Source organism: Neomonachus schauinslandi, chromosome 4 (assembly GCF_002201575.2).
Source record: "Neomonachus schauinslandi chromosome 4, ASM220157v2, whole genome shotgun sequence".
NCBI classification, from domain to species: Eukaryota; Metazoa; Chordata; class Mammalia; order Carnivora; family Phocidae; genus Neomonachus; species Neomonachus schauinslandi.
In genome coordinates, this window is record NC_058406.1 from 6,141,029 (window position 1) to 6,161,219 (window position 20,191).

Sequence of the window (20,191 nt, forward strand, 5' to 3'; positions counted from 1 at the left end):
GAGTTTTGTTCTAGTGTCAGAGTTGTGGGAAGATGGAAGACAACCACTGATGAGAAATACATGTTTTGTGGAAAAGCATTTGTAATATGAAGCTAAAAAAAAAAACACCAAAAAAACACAAAAAGAGAGGCGCCTGGGTGGCTCAGTCACCTCAGGTGTTGATCTCAGGGGCATGAGTTCAAGCCCTGCGATGGGCTCCATGCTGGGTGTGGAAGCCTTCCTTTCCCTCCAGAATCAATTTTCAGAGAGAAACCAGTCATGAACACCTGGGAAGAGTGGTTTCGGCTGCAGGAGTCGTACCACATTAGGTGGAAGTAGGACTTTGTTACGGTTATTTGGAGATGAGATATGGTTTAAGCGGGCTGCGTCCGGTTGCGGAGTTGACAACGGGTGGTGGCTTTATGGCCATCAACCCGACGAGAGTTCTGTTACTCAATCAAACACTAATCTAGGTATTACTGTGAAGCTATCTGGCAGTAACTGGCTTCTAATTAAAGCCACTAGTCACGTGACTTTAAATTATCCTGGATGATCTGGATATCCAGATACCCAGGATTCCCTGACTGAAGCAGTTGGAAGGTCCTAAAAGCAGGGCCTGAGAGACCCTGCACCTGTGACTCAGCGCTTCACTCGTGCCTGGTCATCCTCCCTTCTGACGGGCTGCTCTGTGGACTTTGGATTTGCCCAGCCAAGCCCCGCAATCTCAGAAGACAGTTCCTTGTGATCAGTCTCTTGATTCGTCTTTTCCAATGGTTTTGCTTCTTGGGTTAGATCCTGATAAGCAATGAACGAGAATGTCCACAAGGGGGCCTCCTAGTCCCCTCGCTGGGTATGAATACACAATACCAGACTTGATCCAGCTACGTGGGGGGAAGAAAAACAACATGCTAACAGCAGACCCCTCCGAGGGGCTCCTAAGTAACACACTGCCTCACCCACGGCGCCCAGGGCTCTAACACAGGGCTTTCTGCGAGGCTATTTACATCCGCACCCGCAGCACAGCGGGCGTCAGTCACGACCTGTAGCTTTTGGACGTTAGTGAGTACGCGTGGAATCAAATTGTATGAATCTAGAGAGGGTTCCCAAGACCCTCTAGATGCTCTCCCACCTCCCCACAGGTCCCTTTTAATGATTCTTTTACTTGCTTCCCCCAGGAACTGAGAAACCACAGTCCAGCCTGCCCAGGATGGTTACCTGCACTCTGGCAGACCTTCCAGCTTGGACAATGACACGGTCCCATGATCTAGAAACCACCACCCCAAGACCATCTGTAAGAGCTCTGCATTTGCGTCGTCTCCCCAGTAAGATGTCTGAACCTTAAGTCAAGCTCTGCCTCCCAAGATGGACCCCACTTCTGTTGAAGGATCCAACATGCCCCCTTCTCCCCTTTCTCTTCACCTGCTCTGCCCAAGGACTTACGACATGTCCCCAACTACTGGTCCCCCCCTTTTTAGAAGACTCTATTTTTATAACGTCATCTCTATACCCAACATGGAGCTTAAACTTACAACTCCAATATCAAGAATTATGTACTCAGGGGCGCCTGGGTGCCTCACTTAAGCATCTGACTCTTGGTCTCAGCTCAGGTCATGATCTCATGGGTTGTGAGATCCAGCCCCGCAGCAGACTCAGGAGTCGGCTAGAGATTCTCTCTCCCCCTCCCCGCCCCTCCCTCTCCCCACTAAGAAATCTTAAAAAAAAAAAAAAAAGTCGTGTGTTCTACCAACTGAGCCAGCCAGGCGCCCTTGTCCCCTTTGGGGATGATGACAAAGCCTCCAATTCTTATAGGTCCATAGCCCAATGCCAACACTCCGTGGACACTCAACGCGAGGACAGACTCACTATTTTATACACACACGCACACAGCATTCCTACAGGTCACTGAGGCCTTTTTATTCTGCACACACAACCACTGGGGATCTCGCCTGTGGACAACTCAAGATTATAAAGTAGACAGACGTGGCTCCAGACACTGGGTGGGAAGTGAGGTGAGAAAACAATGACTTGGGCCAATCACACGATTAGAGTTAGGGTTTCCAGCAGGGTCCCAGATGGTCAAGCTTGGCTTCTACAGCAGTTCTAAGTTCTAAGGAAGCAGTGAGAACATCACAGGGACGGGAGAGGGTAGTTAACCAGCAGGGGCCCCGGCCAATTTCGGCCGGGGGCCTTGAGCTGCCCGGGGGGGAGCAGAGGTCTAATGGGCCGACTCAGGACCGCAGGACTCGGGGTGCGCCGCCTGGAGCTTACTTGGCCAGGGGGGTTCTGAAGTTTCTGCCAGCGAACTTAGCCTTGCTACCCAGTTCCTCTTCAATTCTTGGGAAGCAGAGGAGAGAGGGAGGGGAGGGGGAAAGAGAAGTCAAATGTCCATTCCCAAGGCCCACATCTCCCCACCCAGAGACAGAGAGGAGCATCCGGCTCTCCCGTCCACCCAGCTCCCCCAGCAAGTGGGCCATCTGTTGCCCCGTCTCCTCCCGCCTTCCCCCATCCCCAGACAAACTAGAAGAAAGGTCAGGACTGCTATTTCTTGGAATATAAGAAAAAATGTTTTTTAACACAAGGACAACCCAGTTTCTTCAGAGAAGTGGCATGGGGACAAAAGGAGGGGGAGCTCAGACACACGAGCACTCGGCGTGCGTGTCACGGAATGACCGTGAATCCCGACGCTCTCGTGGCACTGTGGTGGTGCTAACAAGTAAACATTAAGTGCTTCTGAGATGTAGACTAAGGTATTTATAGGTGAAATCCTATGACTAGAATGTGCTTAAAATTCTCCAGTAAAGAAGAAGCGTAGGTGTTAGAAAACAAGCCCTGTGGGAGTGCCGATGGCTGCCAACGTGGGGGGGGGGGGGGGGGACATCCCAGTTTAAGGAAAAGTAACATGGGGCGGACGCATGAAAGAGACTGTCCTTTTCCTGCAAGACTGGAAAAAGAACAAAAAAAAGAGGCACGTCTCCTTGATCAGGAGCGCCCCAGGGACCCATCATGATAAAAAGGGACCAGAACGGGACGACTGGGTGGCTCAGCTGGTTAAGTGTCTGCCTTTGGCTCAGGTCATGAATCCAGGATCCTGAGATCGAGTCCCCCATCAGGCGGGCAGCCTGCTTCTCCCTCTGCCTGCCACCACTCCCCCTCTTTCTCTGACCAATAAATCAAATCTTAAAAAAAAAAAAAAAAAAAGTCAGGAGGGGGACAGAACATCCAGAAGCACTGGGTTCTAGTGGGACCCCTCCTGTTGCCCTTTTTCTGAGCCCCCGTTTCCTTCGCCACAAAACATGGGTGCTAAATTAGGTAATCACTCAGGCTCTCTCGTAGCTCTAAAAATTCTAGGATTAAATTATCTGAAAGGGGACCTGTTCCCTCTTCCCCCAGGAGATGGCAGCCCAGCCCGGCTCAGGCTCCAGCTTCCCGGCCATGCCACAAGGTGCCTTAGGTTCTACGCCCAGCTCACCCCAACCCCACACTGCTCAGGCCAGGACCCCGGCCGGCATCTGCACACACCCCACAGAGCCAGGAGCTCCCAGTGGAGGGCGGGGCCCACACACCGGTGCAGGGAGGCTTCCTCTTTACCTGAGGATCTGGTTGTACTTGGCCAAGCGCTCAGATCGACAAGGTGCCCCTGTCTTGATCTGGAAGGGGAAAAGAAAGGTCACTATGCTTGTCATGGACATTCAATCTTCGTGAGCATTTCGGGCAGGAAGGATGGGATAAAGGGGCCCCTAGAACCCCATCTGCCCCCCTCCTTCCTGGTACCGTGGTTTGGGAAGCTGAGGTCAGAGAAGAGTCAAGCAGCTCTTTACCTGGCCGGTGCAAAGTCCCACCACCAGGTCAGCGATGAAGGTATCTTCGGTCTCCCCAGAGCGATGCGACACCATGACGCCCCAGCCATTGGACTGGGCCAGCTTGCACCTAGAAGTGAGGAAACCACCCAGATGGTTGTTGACGGTGGGACTTCATTTCCCGGGCACATCGGCCCCTTCAGGCCCTCCTGATGCCAGGCTTCCTCAGCCCCGGTGGGAGCCCAGAGGACGGGTCGAGCCAGGAGCTGCCACCAAGCTCTCACCACCGGGGGACAATAATCCTCACCTTCCTGTCTCTACTCACAGAGCTCTGAGGACCTTCTCAGCCTCTAGGTCACATTTAAAAATCAGAGTTCAGCCCCTTGGAGGGGAGAGACTTGTCTCCCGACAGTGCCTATGACTGACGTTCTCCACGAAAAACCAGGTCACAAGTCTAGAACCACGAAGTGGTCAGGACTGGGCCACAGCTGCCCAATACCCCAGGCCCCGCGGTGCCACTGCTTACTTCGAAGCCAGCCGGGGTTCAAGCTGGAAGCTGTGTTCCAGCCCCAGGCGGGAGGCCCCGCCCCCCCGCAGCGGACAGGAGGCCTGGCTGAAGCCCCGCCCCCCGCAGCAGCCGAGCCCTGGCTGAGGCCCCGCCCCCGCGCTGCCCACGCCGACCGACCCCGAGGGCACTTACGCCTGCAGCGACTCGGTCACGGAGCCGATCTGGTTCACTTTCAGCAGGAGGCAGTTGCACGATTTCTCGCCCACGGCCTTGGAGATCCGTTTCGGGTTAGTCACGGTGAGATCATCCCCCACCACCTGGATACCGGCGGTGGCAGTGAACTTCTGCCACGCTTCCCAGTCATCCTGGTCAAAGGGGTCCTCGATGGACACCACTGGAAAGGATAGCCATGTCTGTACCCGAGCCGGTCCCATCCCCGCCCCCGCAGGACAGGACCGGCTCCCCCGCTCCGGCCCCGGAAACACTCTGCCTGCCCACCGACTCCTGTGACAGGCCACCAAAGCCGCCCGCAGTCCTGGGCCCCTACACGTGCTGAGCGGGGCTTGTCTCGGCCCATCTCCGGCACGATCGCTAACTCTGCGTTACTTCCCGGTCTGATTCTTGCTCCAGCGCGTGCCGAGTGTCCTTGAGTGAATTACTAACGCACTCTGTGCCTCAGCGTCCCCCCCTCCCCGCCCCCATGAAACAGTATCTACAGTCTCTACCCTGTGTGCGTTAGGGGACGCCCAGAGCCTAGAGGAGCACCAGCTCCCCGAGAGCCTCACCCCCAGCCGTCAGTTCTCGAGGCCGGCTCTCCTCGGCCCCCGAGGTGGTTGTGACAGGGACAGAAGAGCCCACTGCACCAGGCCAGCAGCGGGCACTCACCTGGGTAGTCCTTGATGAAGGACTTGTACAGGTTGGCCAGCTCATCAGGTGTGATGTACCTGCTCGGGTCATCCGGGGACTTGAAGTCCAGGTCATACTTGCCCGACCTGAAGAACTCAGAAGCAGCTACGTCCATGCCAATGACCACCTTGTCGGTGTAGCCAGCTTTTCCGATGGCGTTCTTCAGCAGCTCCAGAGCTGCAAGGAGAGGGTGGGGACAAGGTTGGAAACCACGCAGGGGGACAAAGTTCCCTTCAAGAGCTGCTGAACAGGAACCCTAACAGGAAGCCCGAGAGGTGCTCTGGCCCCAGCCATCGCTTCCATGATTCCAGTGCTTTTTCTGTGTCGGAGCAAGAAACCGCGCTGGTCAGGGCCCCCAGCAGACAAGTGGGAACCTCACTCTCAACTCAGACGCTCTCTCACTGACGAATGCTCCCAAATTCAGCACCTAGGAGCAGCTGTGCTGGCCGAGACCGTTACGGTGGTCAGCTGAGCTCGACCGTCCTGAGCAACGGGCTTTCAACAGAGCTGAGCTGGGACCGGGAGCCCAGGAGGGCAGGGTGAGGGCGAGGCCCTGCCTCCGCGGCCTGCTGTCCCCAGCCCGGGCTCAGGGTCGGCCTCACTTGGCAGTGCTGCCCGTATGGATGGGGACAGACACACTCGGCGCCTGTTCCACACCACAGATCTCCAAGCCATCACATCAAACCACGTGAAAGAGTCATTTTGTGTAGGTCAAAATGGCTGAGCATCAGCATTTCCTATGACTGACCCAAAAGAGCAGGATGGACACTTTTTTCTTTCACTAGTTGCCCTGAAGGCAACAAAATGTGGTTGAACCCTCCTTTCCTTCTACAACAAAAGGCTCAGCCAGGAGTTCTTGTCCCAAGACTCCGTGTGTCCGACTCAACTCATACATTTAAGCCTGTGCCTAAGGGCTCCAGGCAAAATGGCGCCGCGTAAACGTTCCTGTGGTGGAATGAGCTGAGGGGGTGATGGTCGCAGGCCGGACTGATAGCATCTACTGAACACGGACTTCAAACCTCTGCCGCCAAGGGGTGGTGCAAGAATGGCAAGAACATAGGGGCACCTGGGGGGCTCAGTCAGTGCAGCATCTGACTTTGGCTCAGGTCATGGTCCCGGGATCCTGGGATGGAGCCCAGGGTCGGGCTCCCTGCTCGGCGGAGTCGGCTTCTCCCTCTGCCCTCCCCCCACTCATGTGCGTGTCCACTCTCTTTCTCTCTCAAATAAATAAAATCTAAGAAAGAAAGAAAAATGGCAGGAGCTTAATTTAAACAACTAACCAGGCGACTCAGAAATCAAATTAATAAGGAAATTCCTTGTTATTTTTGAAAATTAAGGGCCAGCTCGCACATCCCTCCCCAGAACTCCATTTGCAGGTACTTGGAGAGTGACAGGTGCGGCACACGGGCTGACAGAGCCAGTCCCAAGCTGCAGAACGTGCCCCCTCTCCCCACCCCCCCACCCCCAACCAGAACCTTTACCTTCTTTGTTCTCCAGGATGTTAGGCGCAAAGCCGCCTTCATCCCCCACATTGGTGGCATCTTTTCCGTATTTCTCCTTGATGACATTCTTCAGGTTGTGGTAAACCTCGGCTCCGATGCGCATGGCTTCCCTGAAGTTGGCCGCACCAACGGGCAGGATCATGAACTCCTGCATGGCCAGCTTGTTGCCAGCATGAGAACCACCGTTGATGACGTTGAAAGCCTAGGGAGAGACAGGGAAATATGGCCATCTGGCCCCGGAGAGTCTCACCCAGCGGCCCCCTCACGTCCGACCGCACGGCTCCCAGAGGGGGCTGCATGTGACTCTAGAATGCTCACCGGGTCTCTCTTGAGGAAGGGCAGCGATCGCCACCGGGCAAGCTTACTGTCCTGAGGACTGGCTACTGCCTCAGCGCACACACTCAACCCAGCAAGGCCAGCATGATTTTCATCCCCTCGTCAACAGTTAAAGAGATGTGGAGTACCAGGGGGTCAGGTCCCCGGCTCAGGGGCACTTCTAGCAAGTGGCAGGGGTCCGCAGCCAAGACCTCCAGGGCCTGCCTGTCCCCACTGTGCTGGGACAGTCACATGTGGATGAGACCAAGATGTGGGAGGTCTCAGGTCCCCACAAGTAAGCAGATACCCCCAAATCCTCACTTGGGAGGTTCCAAGCCACTCACCGGAACCGGCAGGATGACTTCAGCATTGCCAGCCAAGTCAGCAATGTGTCGGTATAGGGGCACCCCCTTTTCCACGGCCCCCGCCTTGCAGACAGCCAGGGACACACCCAGAATGGCGTTTGCACCAAATTTAGCTGGAAGAGAACAGTTAAGTTGAGGCACTTCTCACTCGCGGCCTTCTGGCCTGCATCCCCACCCCGGAGCGCACCCCGGACTGGATTCGGAACCCTTCCTCTCCTGACCGTGTCTACTCCCCGTGTCCGACCCAGAAACGCCAACGGCCTCCACGGGGACTCACCTGCTTTCCCCCCTAAGAGAAAGCCCTTTCTTTGGTCTATGGAACTCAGGCAAATTCCACAAACTACGTGATTTATTCTAAAGCACAAGCCTCTTTTGGGTAACCCTACACAAGTGCTGCCTCACCTGGTGTTGCTCTTGATGTTTAAAATTAAAAAATTTATTCAGCTGAGGCGAGGGGCCCCGAAAACCCCCAGAGGGTCGAAGGTGTTCAGGAGACCAGCACACGCCACCCCCGGCAACTCACATTTATTTTCTGTCCCATCCATCTCGATCATCAGTCTATCAATCTTCTCCTGCTCCACGACGTTCAGTTTCTACAGGGAGGACAGAGGGTCAGTCACCTGGGGGGGGCTGCTGTCACCCCCTGCAGGACCTTGGTACTGTGATAGAGCCCAGGTAACTTTGGAACCGTGCAAAGCCCGAATCGCTTCTATATTATACGTTTGTTTGGTAGGCAAAGGAAAGGGGGGCAGGGGAGGGATCGAGAGAAAACGGGAGACACAACACTGCGCTTTCCTTGCTCTCCCACTATCGGGCATTTCTCCAAGCACCAGGAGCCGACAACGTAATGTGGAAGGTTCGGTCCCAGCGTCACAGGTTAGTCCACCCAGCGGGTCCAAAGTGACATCACACGTAAGACAGAACTGCCCGGTACATGCTAACAAAGGTAGCACTACAAAAGAGTGTGATTTGGGGGGACAATAAAGAACAGAACTCTGTGCAAGTGAGCTGTGCTCCTCTAAGGGTTGTGACATAACCACCGCTCTCGGCTGTTCTCGGTGATGGCAAACTTCGTTATCTTATGAGACAGGGCTTTGGCAGGGAGTCCGGAATCTTTTAGCAAAATGCTTGACTGATCAAAAAGTGTACTTCTGGTCAGAGGAGAAAGTACTAAGTGTAAGCCCCGAGTTGGGCTCCATGTTGGGCATGAAACCTACCAACCAAAATAAGCCCCCCCCAAACCCCCAAAAACGGGTGTCTTAAAAATTAGCTCAAAGAAATTTACTGAAAGTCAACACTACTTTAAAACTTTCACAACCGATCATAACAATATATTAATTTATAAGGTTCTTTGTATAAAGACTAAAAAAGGAAAAGAAAAGCATCTGTAACTCCATCATACCACATTAATACTTTGACATTTTTGGCTTTTTTGGCAAAGCTCGTTTGGCAAAAGGTAGCCACCACTCGAGGATGACGGCTTGAGGCAAACCCTCATCAAGAGTTTGACTGAAGAACTGTTTCCCCCAAGGGAAGAAAAATGTCCAGGAAAGGCCTGCTCGTTGTGTTAGTCACGCCAGGTAAGGGCACAAGGCACAGAGAACAGGGTGTGTAGAGGTGCCCAGGAGACTGGTTCGGAGCGTGTGAGCCCACAGAGCAGCGACGAGAAGCCGTCTGGGACCGATTACCGAGTGCCACGAAGGGCAGGCCACGGTGAGCACGCCGGAGAGACACACAATAGGAGCCCGTTCGCTGCTGGTGTACGGGAACAATTCGGGGTGGTTGGGGGGAGACCACGCCCAAGGAGAACAGATGGGCGGCTGGGGCCGGCTTTGGGCTGTCTGTCCCCCTCCCCACTTTACCCACAGCAGCTCAACTTTTCTGTAAGCTTACTTTCCAAGTTCAGATTTTATTTAACCAGAGTTCCTTTGTTTAAAAAAAAAAAAAGTCAGTAGAAATACAGTAAATAATTCCCTAGTTCATGAAAAATAGTCGGGTCACCATGGATACTGTGCTCAACGCCCAAGAGCCACTCTTAAAATTTGGATCTTAACTTCCCCAAGGTCAAGACAGTTGGAGGGCAAAATCGAGTCCATGAGACAAGATAGTTGGAGGGCAAAATCGAGGCCATGAGACAGTCTCTCCCGTCGCTCTGATCCAATTCCATGCACTGTTAGGGACACACAGGCAGGGGGTGGATTAGAAAAGGTGAGATCATTCTCATGCATGACAGGGAATCCGACTGGCTTCTTTAGCTCTCAGAATAAGCTCTTCCATAACCAGGAAAGCCCACTGGCCTGGGAGATGCGCCGAGGGCATTAATACATTAGTTACCGGGAAGCGGGTCCTACCTTGCTAATCAGGGCAGGTGCAATAGTTTTATTGATGTGCTCAACAGCCTTTGAGACACCTAGAAGGAACAATCATATCAAATTACCAACATTAAGGAAAAACAGGCTTGAGCAGCATTGAGCGAACCACCAATGATGTTAACCCAAATACCCAGAAGCCCACCCAAAGACCTTAAACGGGCCCGCTTTCAAATCCCCATTTCTCTGTCCCCCCAGAATCAGGGTACTTTCTGGCCCAGTCTGAGTGCTCTTACCTAGGACCCCCAAGGATTAAAGCCACACACAGAGCAACCATCTCAGAATGTCTGAAGGGGGGTTAGTTGGCAAGACCATGCACTGGGAACACCAGCCATAGAAACTACAGGATGTCCAATGTATTACCTGTGTGCACAAGGCTGGTGCCAGGAACTCATTAATATACTTAACGGGTCTGGAGACACCTGACCAGTAGAGATTGACGGAGAAGGAAAAAAGACAGACTCAGAAGAGAACAGGCTGTGAAGGACAGGGAGTGAGAGAGAGAAAGGAGACAGGAAGGCAGGGGAGTCGCAGGACCACGGGCTCACCCTCATGACACTGAGGCACAGCCCGGCTCCAGACCAGTACCCGCCCGGGCCGTGGGCAGTGGGAGCTCCCACAGGACAAACTGCCTTTCTGCAACACCATCGCTGGATCTCTAGCCCCGGGCTTCCCCAGCTCACTTCATCTCTGCCCCTCCCCTGCAGTCTTTTTAGACTTTTCCCCTAATTGCCCTCCTCCGAAAATGTAATACTGGATACACTGTCCATCCATACTGTGGCCCTTTGGAGGGCCGTAGGTCATGGTAAAATCGTAGGATATTTTTGCCTCCCCCAAGAACCAATTTCCACCCCCGGGTCGATACTGCCCCTGTTGAGAATGCATGGTCTGGCCCCACCTGCTTTTCTTTAATTCGGCCATACAGACTCTGTCCACAGAAAGGGGAGCGATGCAACAACAGTAACAAGTTAATCTGCACAGAGCCCGGCAGAGGCTAGCTTGCCCAGACTGGTGCCTCTGTGAACCCATCACCAGAAAGTTCAAACTACTGGGACTGATCTGCAGGTGAGCCATGGGCTAGACCTTCCAGATCCTCTCCTGAGACGACACCCTCGGAGACTGGGAGCATGGCAGGGCTCCTCAGTTAGTATTAGTTAACACGTCTCCTTAGCCTGAGGTTCCCTGGCCTACCCAGGGAGTTTTCCAGTTTGGAGACAAACCGTAAGAGAAGCATTAAAACTGGTGCCCCCCGAGTTTATTGGTTTAGGAAGGCTGGAATCGACAGGCCATCTCTCCCAGCTCTCCTGTGTATGTGCTCACCACCACCACCACAGGGCCAATCAGGGGTGCTGCCCTCGAACACAAGGCACACGGGCGTGGAAGGGCTGCGCAGCCACACTCCCCAGGGCCGGGCCGGGCGCCGACTCTTACCTTTCCCCATGTAGCGGGTCTTGTCATTGTCCCGGAGCTCGAGGGCCTCGTAGATACCAGTTGAGGCACCACTGGGCACAGCAGCTCTGAAGAGACCTGGATGTTGAGGGAGGGCGGGGAAGAGAGTCACAACTGAGAAACACAGTTCAACCCTTGCCGGAGTCCCGCCACCTCGCAGATGGCATCTGTTAGGGAACCCTGCCACTTCCTTCCACCAACTGGGAGATTCAGACAGTCCGTGTCCCCCGCCTTTCACGTCGGTACCAGTCTCTAGGGCGGACCCTGAGGCAAAGCTGGTGGATTTCTCTAGTTTAAGGAAGAAGTTTTCAAGCAGAGCTTCTCAAATGTTAACGCACACACGTATCACCAGGCGATCTTGTTAAAATACAGGTTCTGAAACAGGAGGTCGAAGACCCTGTGTGCATCTCTAACAAGCTCCCAGGTGGTGCCCTGCAGCTGGCCTGGGACCACCCCCAGCAGCACCGCCCAACAGAAACACGATGCAAGCCACTTCAGAGATTTAAGACTTTCTGGTAGCTGTGTTGAAGTTACAAAGTGAAACCAAGCGAAATTCATTTAATATATTATTTAACCAAATATATCCAAGAGATTATCATTTCAAACATGTAATCAATAAAACATTATGAGATATAAAAAAAGAAAAATAATAAAGGTGTGAATTTAATAACACCTTTATTAAATTCTTCCCTTTCATTTTACAAGATTGGCTTGCTTAGTCAGAGAGTGGAACGAAGGATTGCCCTATGCACTCTCAGACACAGAGCCCAGCCATCTGGCTGGACCTATACTCTGGGGCATGAATGTGGCTAATCTTGGAGGGCAGAGTCAATAAAGGTACTGTCATGATCTGGGTACAAGGGCAGACAGGTCCAGGGGCGCAGGAAATGAAGGCAGCCTCTAGAATCTACTTGAAACTGTAAGCAATTTCCCCATCGGAGGGGGGCGAAGGCATATGAACAAAGAGGGAAAAAACCACCAGGTACGTTAATCAAATGATCGGTTACTATGCCTGTGTGTGCACAGCTGGACGTGGTGAGGAAGCCGTGAAAGCCAGTGACCCTAATGGAACGATGGACTCTGGGTGATGATGTGTCAATGCAGAACGTCCCACTCTGGTGGGGGAGGTTATGAGCATGTGGGGGGGACTGGGGGATGTGTGCTCTCCGTCCCTTCTGCTCTATTCTGCTGTGAGCCTAAAACTGCTCTAAGAAGTAAACTGGAAAAAAAAAAAAAAGTGATGAGAGGCTCTTAACAAATCCACAATTTCCTGTTTTTGAAAAGCACCAAGAGACACACAAGGGAGTTCCATTCATTTAAATTCCAAAAAATATTAATTTTGATCATTTTAAAGTGTTTCAAAGGAAATGCCCCCTTCCCAACAATCTTTTAGTATCTTGAGTCTTTTTTCCACTGTTGGTTAAAGTCCATTAATTTCTAAATGGAAAGTTCCACCCTCTGACTAAGCAAGCCAATCTTGTAAAATGAAAGGGAAGTCCCAGCATCCTCTGAGAACCCATGGTCCTAGGCATGAAGCACATGCTCAAAGCAACCCCACTCCCGAGAGCACCCACCACAGTGAGTAACCCTGGGCAGAACGCAGCAGGTATTTGCTCAGTGATGCCTGGACTCAAGGGACTTTCTTTTCCTGGGCAAGGGGGGAGGGGAGGACAGGAAGGGAAGGGCTGCAGTTTCCACAGACAGTGACTCAGCTCTGACTGGCAGGTCTGTGTGGTCAGCACCACTGGGTGATTCTGCCTGAAGCTTCTTTTCCTACCTCGCCAACGAGGTCCATTTAGACAAAAAGGAAAGCTTTTAAGAGTCCCCATTTTATTTTTTTGTTGCACGTGGGCAAACCCCTCCTAGGGGGGACTTAGAGCCAGGTTAAAAAAAAAAAAGAAGAGCCTCTAGAGTGCCCCACACCCACATGTAAGAATTGTTCCCCATCCTTGGTTTAAGAATGATTTCCGGAGACAAAAAATGAGAATACTTGGCATACACCTGCACTCCCGGGCCCTTTCCTTTTCAAGTGAGAAAGCTCCATCCCCCCACCCCAGATCTGCTTTTTGCTCAGAGCAAGCTGTGAAGCAAACTAGTGATGGGCCCTTTTAGGCACGAGGTGTCACCTTACTTCCCCGAGGTGTCACCTTACTTCCCCGAGGTGTCACCTTACTTCCCCGACCTCAATGACCTGGGAGCCAAGTGGTCTTGTCTGAAATACCTAGCAGTAGCAGGACAAGGACCCCATGCCTGGCAACCCTCCCCATCTCCTGGGAGTCAGGAACCACAACCTACCAGCACGTGTACATCAGAAGGAAAAGGCTTTTTACAACGGACCTTTCCTTGCCAAAGGCTTTGTCATTTTAAGTTTTAACAAGATGGAGCATGGTAGGGGAGGTGCAGAAACAAAGATGCACATACCTTTGGAGGTGTAGAGGTCAACTTCAACGGTGGGATTCCCACGAGAGTCAAAGATCTCTCTGGCGTGGATCTTGAGAATAGACATGGTGACTTTCTGCGGGGAAACACAGTTCATATTTCCCATCAACCATCATGCAGCCTTGGGTCATTCATTCGAAGAATCACTTCTGAGGATTCCTGGACTAGAAAGAATTTGTACCGGACAGATACGGGTTGCAAGAAGGCTGCCAAGACTGGGGAAAGGCTGCTGGGCCCAGCTCTGCAGGGCCTCAAACCCCACTAGTCCAGCGCTGTCCTATAAGCAAAGAAAGCCTGGTCATGTGTGCCAGAGAGAAACCAAAAACAACTGGGAAGATTAATGTGCTGTTGGCATGCAGAATGGCTGAAGATGAGGCAGTGTGAAGCGGGTTATTCAACGAGGGTTGGCATGGGAATGGAAAGGGACCAAGTAAGGACCAAGGGGACGTGAAGGTCACAAGCAAACCCATCCAGGACAAAAAACCCCAAGGTGATCCAAGGAGGAAAATCTGGTTTGTAGTAGAATACTGAATTCAGAGCTGGGGACATGGTCTGTACACTGTGGTCCTTGTTACTGCCAATTTCTGGGCCTTTCACATTTCACAGTACTTGGATCTTTAGCAAGACAGGACACACCAAAAATAACATCTAATTAGTATTTCTCTCAATAGGCATTTTACCCATTCAAAAAACCTGGATGAAATGTCGTAATTTGAAACTAGAATAAAGATTCTATCCTTGAGGGGTGCCCGGGTGGCTCAGTCGTTGGGCGTCTGCCTTCAGCTCAGATCATGATCCCAGGGTCCTGGGATGGAGCCCCATGTTGGGCTCCCTGCTCCACAAGAAGCCTGCTTCTCCCTCTCCCACTCCCCCTGCTTGTGTTCCCTCTCTCACTGTCTGTCAAATAAATAAAATCTTAACTAAAAAAAAAAAGAAAAAAAAAAAAAGATTCTATCCTTGAATGCTAAGATACTCCAAGGGAAGAGGCTTTCTTTGAAAGCACCTTAAAAAAAAAAAAAAAAAAAATTTGCAGCTACAAAGATCTACCAAGTTCTCAAAGTCCTTTCTCACCGCCCCCCCACCCCCCGCCCTTCTAAGGAAGAAATGATGATCTTGTAGGACTGAAAGTGGCCCAGCGGAATTGGGCTAGTGTTCAGAGCCATTATCTAGCTGGGATCCTCTCCAGGGTCTTGTCTGGAATGTTCTCAAGCAGCAAATGGCATCTTTCTTTTTTATAAGTTTCAAAATTAGACCGTGAAGTCACATCTGTGGCTCTGCGGTCTATGCAACAATGGAGTTTTATTCATTAGCCAATAAAAAAGTATCTAGTTTTTATTTACTAGATAAATAAAAGGCCAATTTGTTTCAATGTTTTTTTTTAGTTTTAAGATTTTAGTTAACTTTTGAGTTTTGGCAAATGATAAACCTGTGTATGATTGCCACCACCCAGAAAGCCCCCTCAGGCCCTTTGCAGTCAATCTCCCCCCATCCCCAGGCCACCCCAGACTTACTTTATAGGTTTTAGATGCACTTTTAAAACATCTTTATGACACTATATCCTCATGCTGTCCTAAGATGTCGTTTTTTGTTTAATTTTAGTGACATTAAGACAAAATGCTTTATTTCAGGGTGTGAAAATAAAATTCAACTTATCTTTAAATTGGATAGAAAACTATTCCTTAAGTTATTAAGGTTCGGTAAGCAAGGCCAGCAAGGAGGGCTGGCCTGACCAGGAGTGTTCACAGCTCATCTGCCTGGACTGAACCCTGGACCAGGGGTGGCACGTGTGGACCGGGCAGTCAGGGCCTACGTGTGTCCCCGGCGGCGCACCCACCGGCTACACCGCGCAGAAGAAAGACCACATTGCAGGAGAAACAACGAACAGAAGTTTTCTTAAAATACGTCCTGTTAATGTCAGATCCGGGGCCGACTGCCGATGGCCAGGCCGGGGAGCCGGAGCACCTCCTGCCTGACCGGGGCGAGGTCGCCTGGACGGCTTTCCCCAATTACGCAACGCAAGCACCCTCTGAAGTTCCATTCATTAGTCGCTGCCCATTCCGTCACCAGCCTCCCGATTGCAGGCCGAGGGCCACCAGCAGGGCTGCTTAGTGGGGGGAGGGGATCGCGGCTTCTGGGCCTCTCTCCTGTCCTTGCCCCTCCCTCCATTTTAGGAAAGGCCTGGTTCTACCGAGCACCCGGGGTTAGGCCTGTATCTCCCCAAGCCCTTGCACCCTCCGCGCTCGCTGCACAAAAGCCCCGCAAGTCCCACTCTCGAGCTCCCAGCAGTGCTGCGGCCCCGTAAATCTGTAATCCCGGGCTAATCAGCTCCTGTCCCTCCGGCGAAGCACGGCTCGCACGTGCCTACCCGCCCATCCCACGTCCCCGTCCGACCCAAGGGCAGGGCCCCGCAGGCCTGGGCGCCGGCCCGGCAGCACTTCCCCGGGTCCTTACCTGGCCGCCGGATAGCGCTGCCCGGGAAAGAAGCAGAGGATGCTGCAGGCACGGAGGACGAGCGTTAAGCCGCAAGGTCTGGGCGCTCCGAGTACCCAAAGCTCGTCTCCGCGCCGCCTGCCCCGACTTCCTGCCCAGCTCCCCGAGACCCCGCCCACTTCCCGCCCCCCCCGCCGCGCCGCCTCGCCATTGGCCCGGCGCGCCGTCACTCGGGCCCGCACCTCCCGGGAAGGGGCGGGACTGCGGCGGCCGCCGTGGCCGGGAGGGGGGAGCGACGACCCAGGGACGTGGAGCGGAGCGGGGTTGGGAGGTCTCGACTACCCCGCGGCTCCGTGGGGGTGGGGGCGAGTCCCTGCCCCGACGCCCTCCGCTCCCGCCCCCGGCTGGGACCCCAGGCCGAGCGGGGTCTATGGCGCCGGGGCCCCGGTGAGGGGCGGGGTAGCGCGGCCGGCATGAGGGTTCGGGGCTCCGTCACGTACTCCGAGTCCCGCACGCACGCAGCGTCGCTCCGGCGCCTCACGTCCGGCCCACGACCTTGGCGACGACCTTAGCTGCCCGCTCTTCCCGGCCTGCCCCGCCCCGCAGTGTGGTGCGGAAGACCCCGCCGACCTGGAGACGTTAGCGGCCGCGCCCCTAGATCCGGCTCCCGGGCCGGGTCTGCAGCGGGGCCGGGGGCCGCGTGTCGGGGGCCACGTGCGCCTGTCCGCGCCTGCGCGCTCCGCCCTCGCCCGCCAGGGTGACCCGGTCTTTTTGTCCTTGTGCGTCGGCCAGACAATGGGTATTAGGCCGAGGTGGCCGAAAGGAAGTTCACTTTCCTTCAATTAGAGCTGATGCTTTTTGAGCACTTCCTACGTGCCAGGCACTTCTCCACGTGCATGCCCAGTGTTAATTCGGCCTCTAGCTCTGGTTAATGTTGCATATGGAAAGCCGACTTCGCGTTCCTTTCTCACTCGGATTCCCGTGAACCATATGTGTCATGATTTGGGACTGGAATTTCACAGAGACCCGGCGGATTTCTCAAAGTTCAAAGCGGGTAGCATTCCACGGTAGTCTGGCAAATGAAAAACGGGAAAGGGTGGGTGCAGTGATTTCATCTTGCTGATTGAGAAAGAGCTGCTACCCATTTAAAATCATTTCTGCAGCACATTCCCTCCTCAAAGGAAGGGCTGAAGCGATTATTTCGTTTTTTTGTGTGTTTTTTTTAAAGATTTTATTTATTTGACAGACACAGCAAGAGAGGGAACAGAAGCAGGGGGAGTGGGAGAGGGAGAAGCAGGCTTCCTGCTGAGCAGGGAGCCCGTTGTGGGGCTCAATCCCAGGATCCTGGAATCATGACCTGAGCTGAAGGCAGACGCTTAAAGACTAAGCCACCCAGGCGCCCCTTATTTCGTTTTCTATTATCAGTAATTTTGTATTTGCCAGCATTCTCCTTGGTCTGTAAATCTGAGAGCTAAAGTAATGTCATGTATCTCCGTATTTTCTGCATTGCCTTGCAGAGAGAGATTCAAATATGTATTTGAATTTAATTATTATTTCTCCTGGTCAGCTGCAAAAACTGCTTTTCTTGCTTCACCCCTAACATTTTTATCCCCTGAGCTACTGGGTTAGGTTTCCAAGGCACTGGGTGAAGGTGAGGGCCAATGGAGTCCACAGTATTTTGTTTCCTATTGGCTAAGAAGCAAGAAATTTCGGCTTAAATTAAAGCAAGGAAATTGTAAAATGTTTCCTAAAGAATTATGTGAATTTTGCAAGCAGAGTTTGTGATTTTGCCAGCCACACACCGATGTTTCAGACTGCTTCAAACCAAGATCTCAGCCCCATGACTCAGCAGCTGAATCAGCTTCTAAGCTTTATAACTCTAAGGAAATCAGACACTTAGAGCTCATGTTCAGAGCAATTCTAAGGCGTGGCCCTGAAAGGGATCCAAAACAATCTCTTTTATTTTACATGAACATGGTGAGAGCGATAAAGAAGAAAGACGAGGCTCTCTGACCAGACCCCGTGAACCTAGCAGGAAATCAAATGGAGAACCTGGTCTCAGCTGTTGTTGCAACATTCATGGAGGCCGCAGCATAGCGTCCTGAGCCAGCACTTCGACCTCAAATTGTAGCTCAGATGTTAATGATTGGTAGGGATGCCCTCAAATGTTTTCCCAAATCCACAGGCTGCCAAATGCCCTCCCTGTCTCCACAGGTCCTGAGGCTTTGTTAGCAGGCCATGGAGCTCACATTTGTCTGCCATTCAATGCAGGGGCATTTACCCTGTTACAAGGGTTTAGTTATTAGCGATCATGGACAGGATGCTCGTGGGGCAGTTTTTGCAGGGGCATATCAAAAGCACTCACCTTCCTGGTGGGCAGGGAGGGGATATGAGTATCCATGCTGTTATCAGAAGACCACACACATGTAGCTCCTGGAAGACATTTGCTGACACCAGGATTGAGGGAAGGTGAATCTGCAGCAGCCTATGACCTACCTGGGTTACTGATTCTATCTGTGGCCCATATACGCACCTCTGGTTGGAAACTGTTGGCTGGCTGAAAAAGAGACATAGCTCTTTGAGAAGGCCAGTCTCTAGCCAGATAGGAAACTTCAGTGTTGGATAAGGGGCCTAAGGGCGGTTAAGAGATCAGAGGAGAGAAGAGGCCATCAGGGGCTCTACGTGAATGGCCTCTCATTAACAGACTGTGAGGCTTTTGTGCTTATTCTAAGTATTCCACATATGCCAAAAACTGCATAAAGTGTATCTGGTGTAAAGATTAATAATTTAATGTCTGTGTATCCATCACCAGCTTAAGAAATGGAACATCAGCAATGCTGTTAACGTCCCTGTGTATTCTTCTCTGGCCCCACTTATCCGCTGTCAACTATCCTTGTGTTTGTCATTCCCTTGCTTCTCTTCAGTTGTTACATATTTTTTTTGAACTTTACATAAATGGCATCATACTGCTTTTAGCCTTTTGCCACAGTTCTTTTTGGCTCAACCTGACGCCTGTAAGCGCCATCATAGATGGTTCATTTTCAGGGCTGTGTGGTGTTCCATTGTGTGAATATCGCACTTTTTTTTTTTTTTTTAAATATATCAGTATACCTTTGGGTGGTTTCCTGGTTCTTTTTTTCTGTTAGTACCAGTAGTGCTGGTCTGAACCCTGTTGCAAATGTCTCCTGAGCACAGGTGCAAGGGTTTCTCTAGGAAACCTTGGACATACACCTAGATGCAGGTCGTGGGTATAAGCATCTTCAACTTTGTTTTCCAAAGTAAGTATCTTGTACCTCCATGCACTTCCACCAGCAGTGTATGAGTTCTGACCCAGTATGAAAGGAAATTCCACTCTTCCCTTGCAATTTTTGCTAGAAATTTGATTCTCAACTTACCACCCTTTTCCAGTCCTTCACAAAGAAACCCACATGTCCCTCTACCTTTATGGCGGCTTTGAGGGCACGTCCTAGGGCTTCCTGCTGTCAAGAGCCCCCTCCTCTGCCTTCTTCAGAGGTGACTTCACAAAGTCAGCTGGAAGAAGGAGGGATTGGGCGAGACATGGATTTAGGAAGACAGAGCACGGTATGGTTGTTAAACAAAGTCACTGCTAGGAGGGAATTTATCTAGGGGTGCGCAGAGGAGAGGAATAAGGAGGAGGGGGGACTAAAGATTTAAAAAACCCAGGGAAGTTGGGCAAGCAAGGAGCAGGCACCCTTGAGCAGAGTTCCCCTTGGAGGAGCTCATGAAGGAGAGCAAGTGGGGACTGGAGGCTTGGTTTGAAAGAGCTCTGATGGAGGCTCTGTGCCTCAACTCCTTTATCTGTGGAATGGGTGTGATAATAGCAACCTCAGGAGGCTGCCTGGAACTGTATAGTTCTTATCAGTGTGAGACTCATCTCTTAAAGCTGAAGACCTACCAGCCACCGATATCTCTAAGAGCAGCTGTGACAGGTCCCTGGGGCACTTTTCTTTTTATCCCTATCTGTCCCCACCCTCTTTTTCTCCCAGTTCTTAAGGTTGTCACTGGAAGGGAGGCCCAGGTAGCTGTAGCCTTGGCCAAAAAACCCTATTTGTGTGGCCAGCACAGAGGGCTCCTGCCTGTTAGCTGGGCCGGTGGCATTTCTGGAGGCGAG

At 52.2% G+C, this 20,191-nt stretch overlaps 1 protein-coding gene across 3 annotated transcripts; it reads right to left on the bottom strand.

Moving 5' to 3' along the window:
- Positions 1-1,872: 1,872 nt before the first annotated feature.
- Positions 1,873-16,755, bottom strand: ENO1 (enolase 1). 3 transcript variants are annotated; one of them, XM_044914378.1, is made up of 12 exons: positions 16,560-16,755; positions 13,612-13,705; positions 11,173-11,268; positions 9,724-9,782; positions 7,896-7,965; positions 7,352-7,485; positions 6,672-6,894; positions 5,170-5,367; positions 4,477-4,678; positions 3,798-3,906; positions 3,568-3,626; positions 1,873-2,313 (listed from the first exon to the last, which is right to left on the bottom strand). In XM_044914378.1, exons 2-12 carry the CDS (start codon positions 13,694-13,696, stop codon positions 2,244-2,246), a joined length of 1,305 nt encoding a protein of 434 aa, XP_044770313.1. In that variant the 5' UTR covers positions 13,697-13,705; positions 16,560-16,755; the 3' UTR covers positions 1,873-2,243. The 3 variants fall into 3 exon arrangements, with proteins under 3 accessions (XP_044770313.1, XP_021539690.1, XP_044770314.1); XM_021684015.1 differs by lacking the exon at positions 16,560-16,755 and adding an exon at positions 16,081-16,227; XM_044914379.1 differs by lacking the exon at positions 16,560-16,755 and having other exon boundaries at positions 13,612-14,390.
- Positions 16,756-20,191: the final 3,436 nt, after the last annotated feature.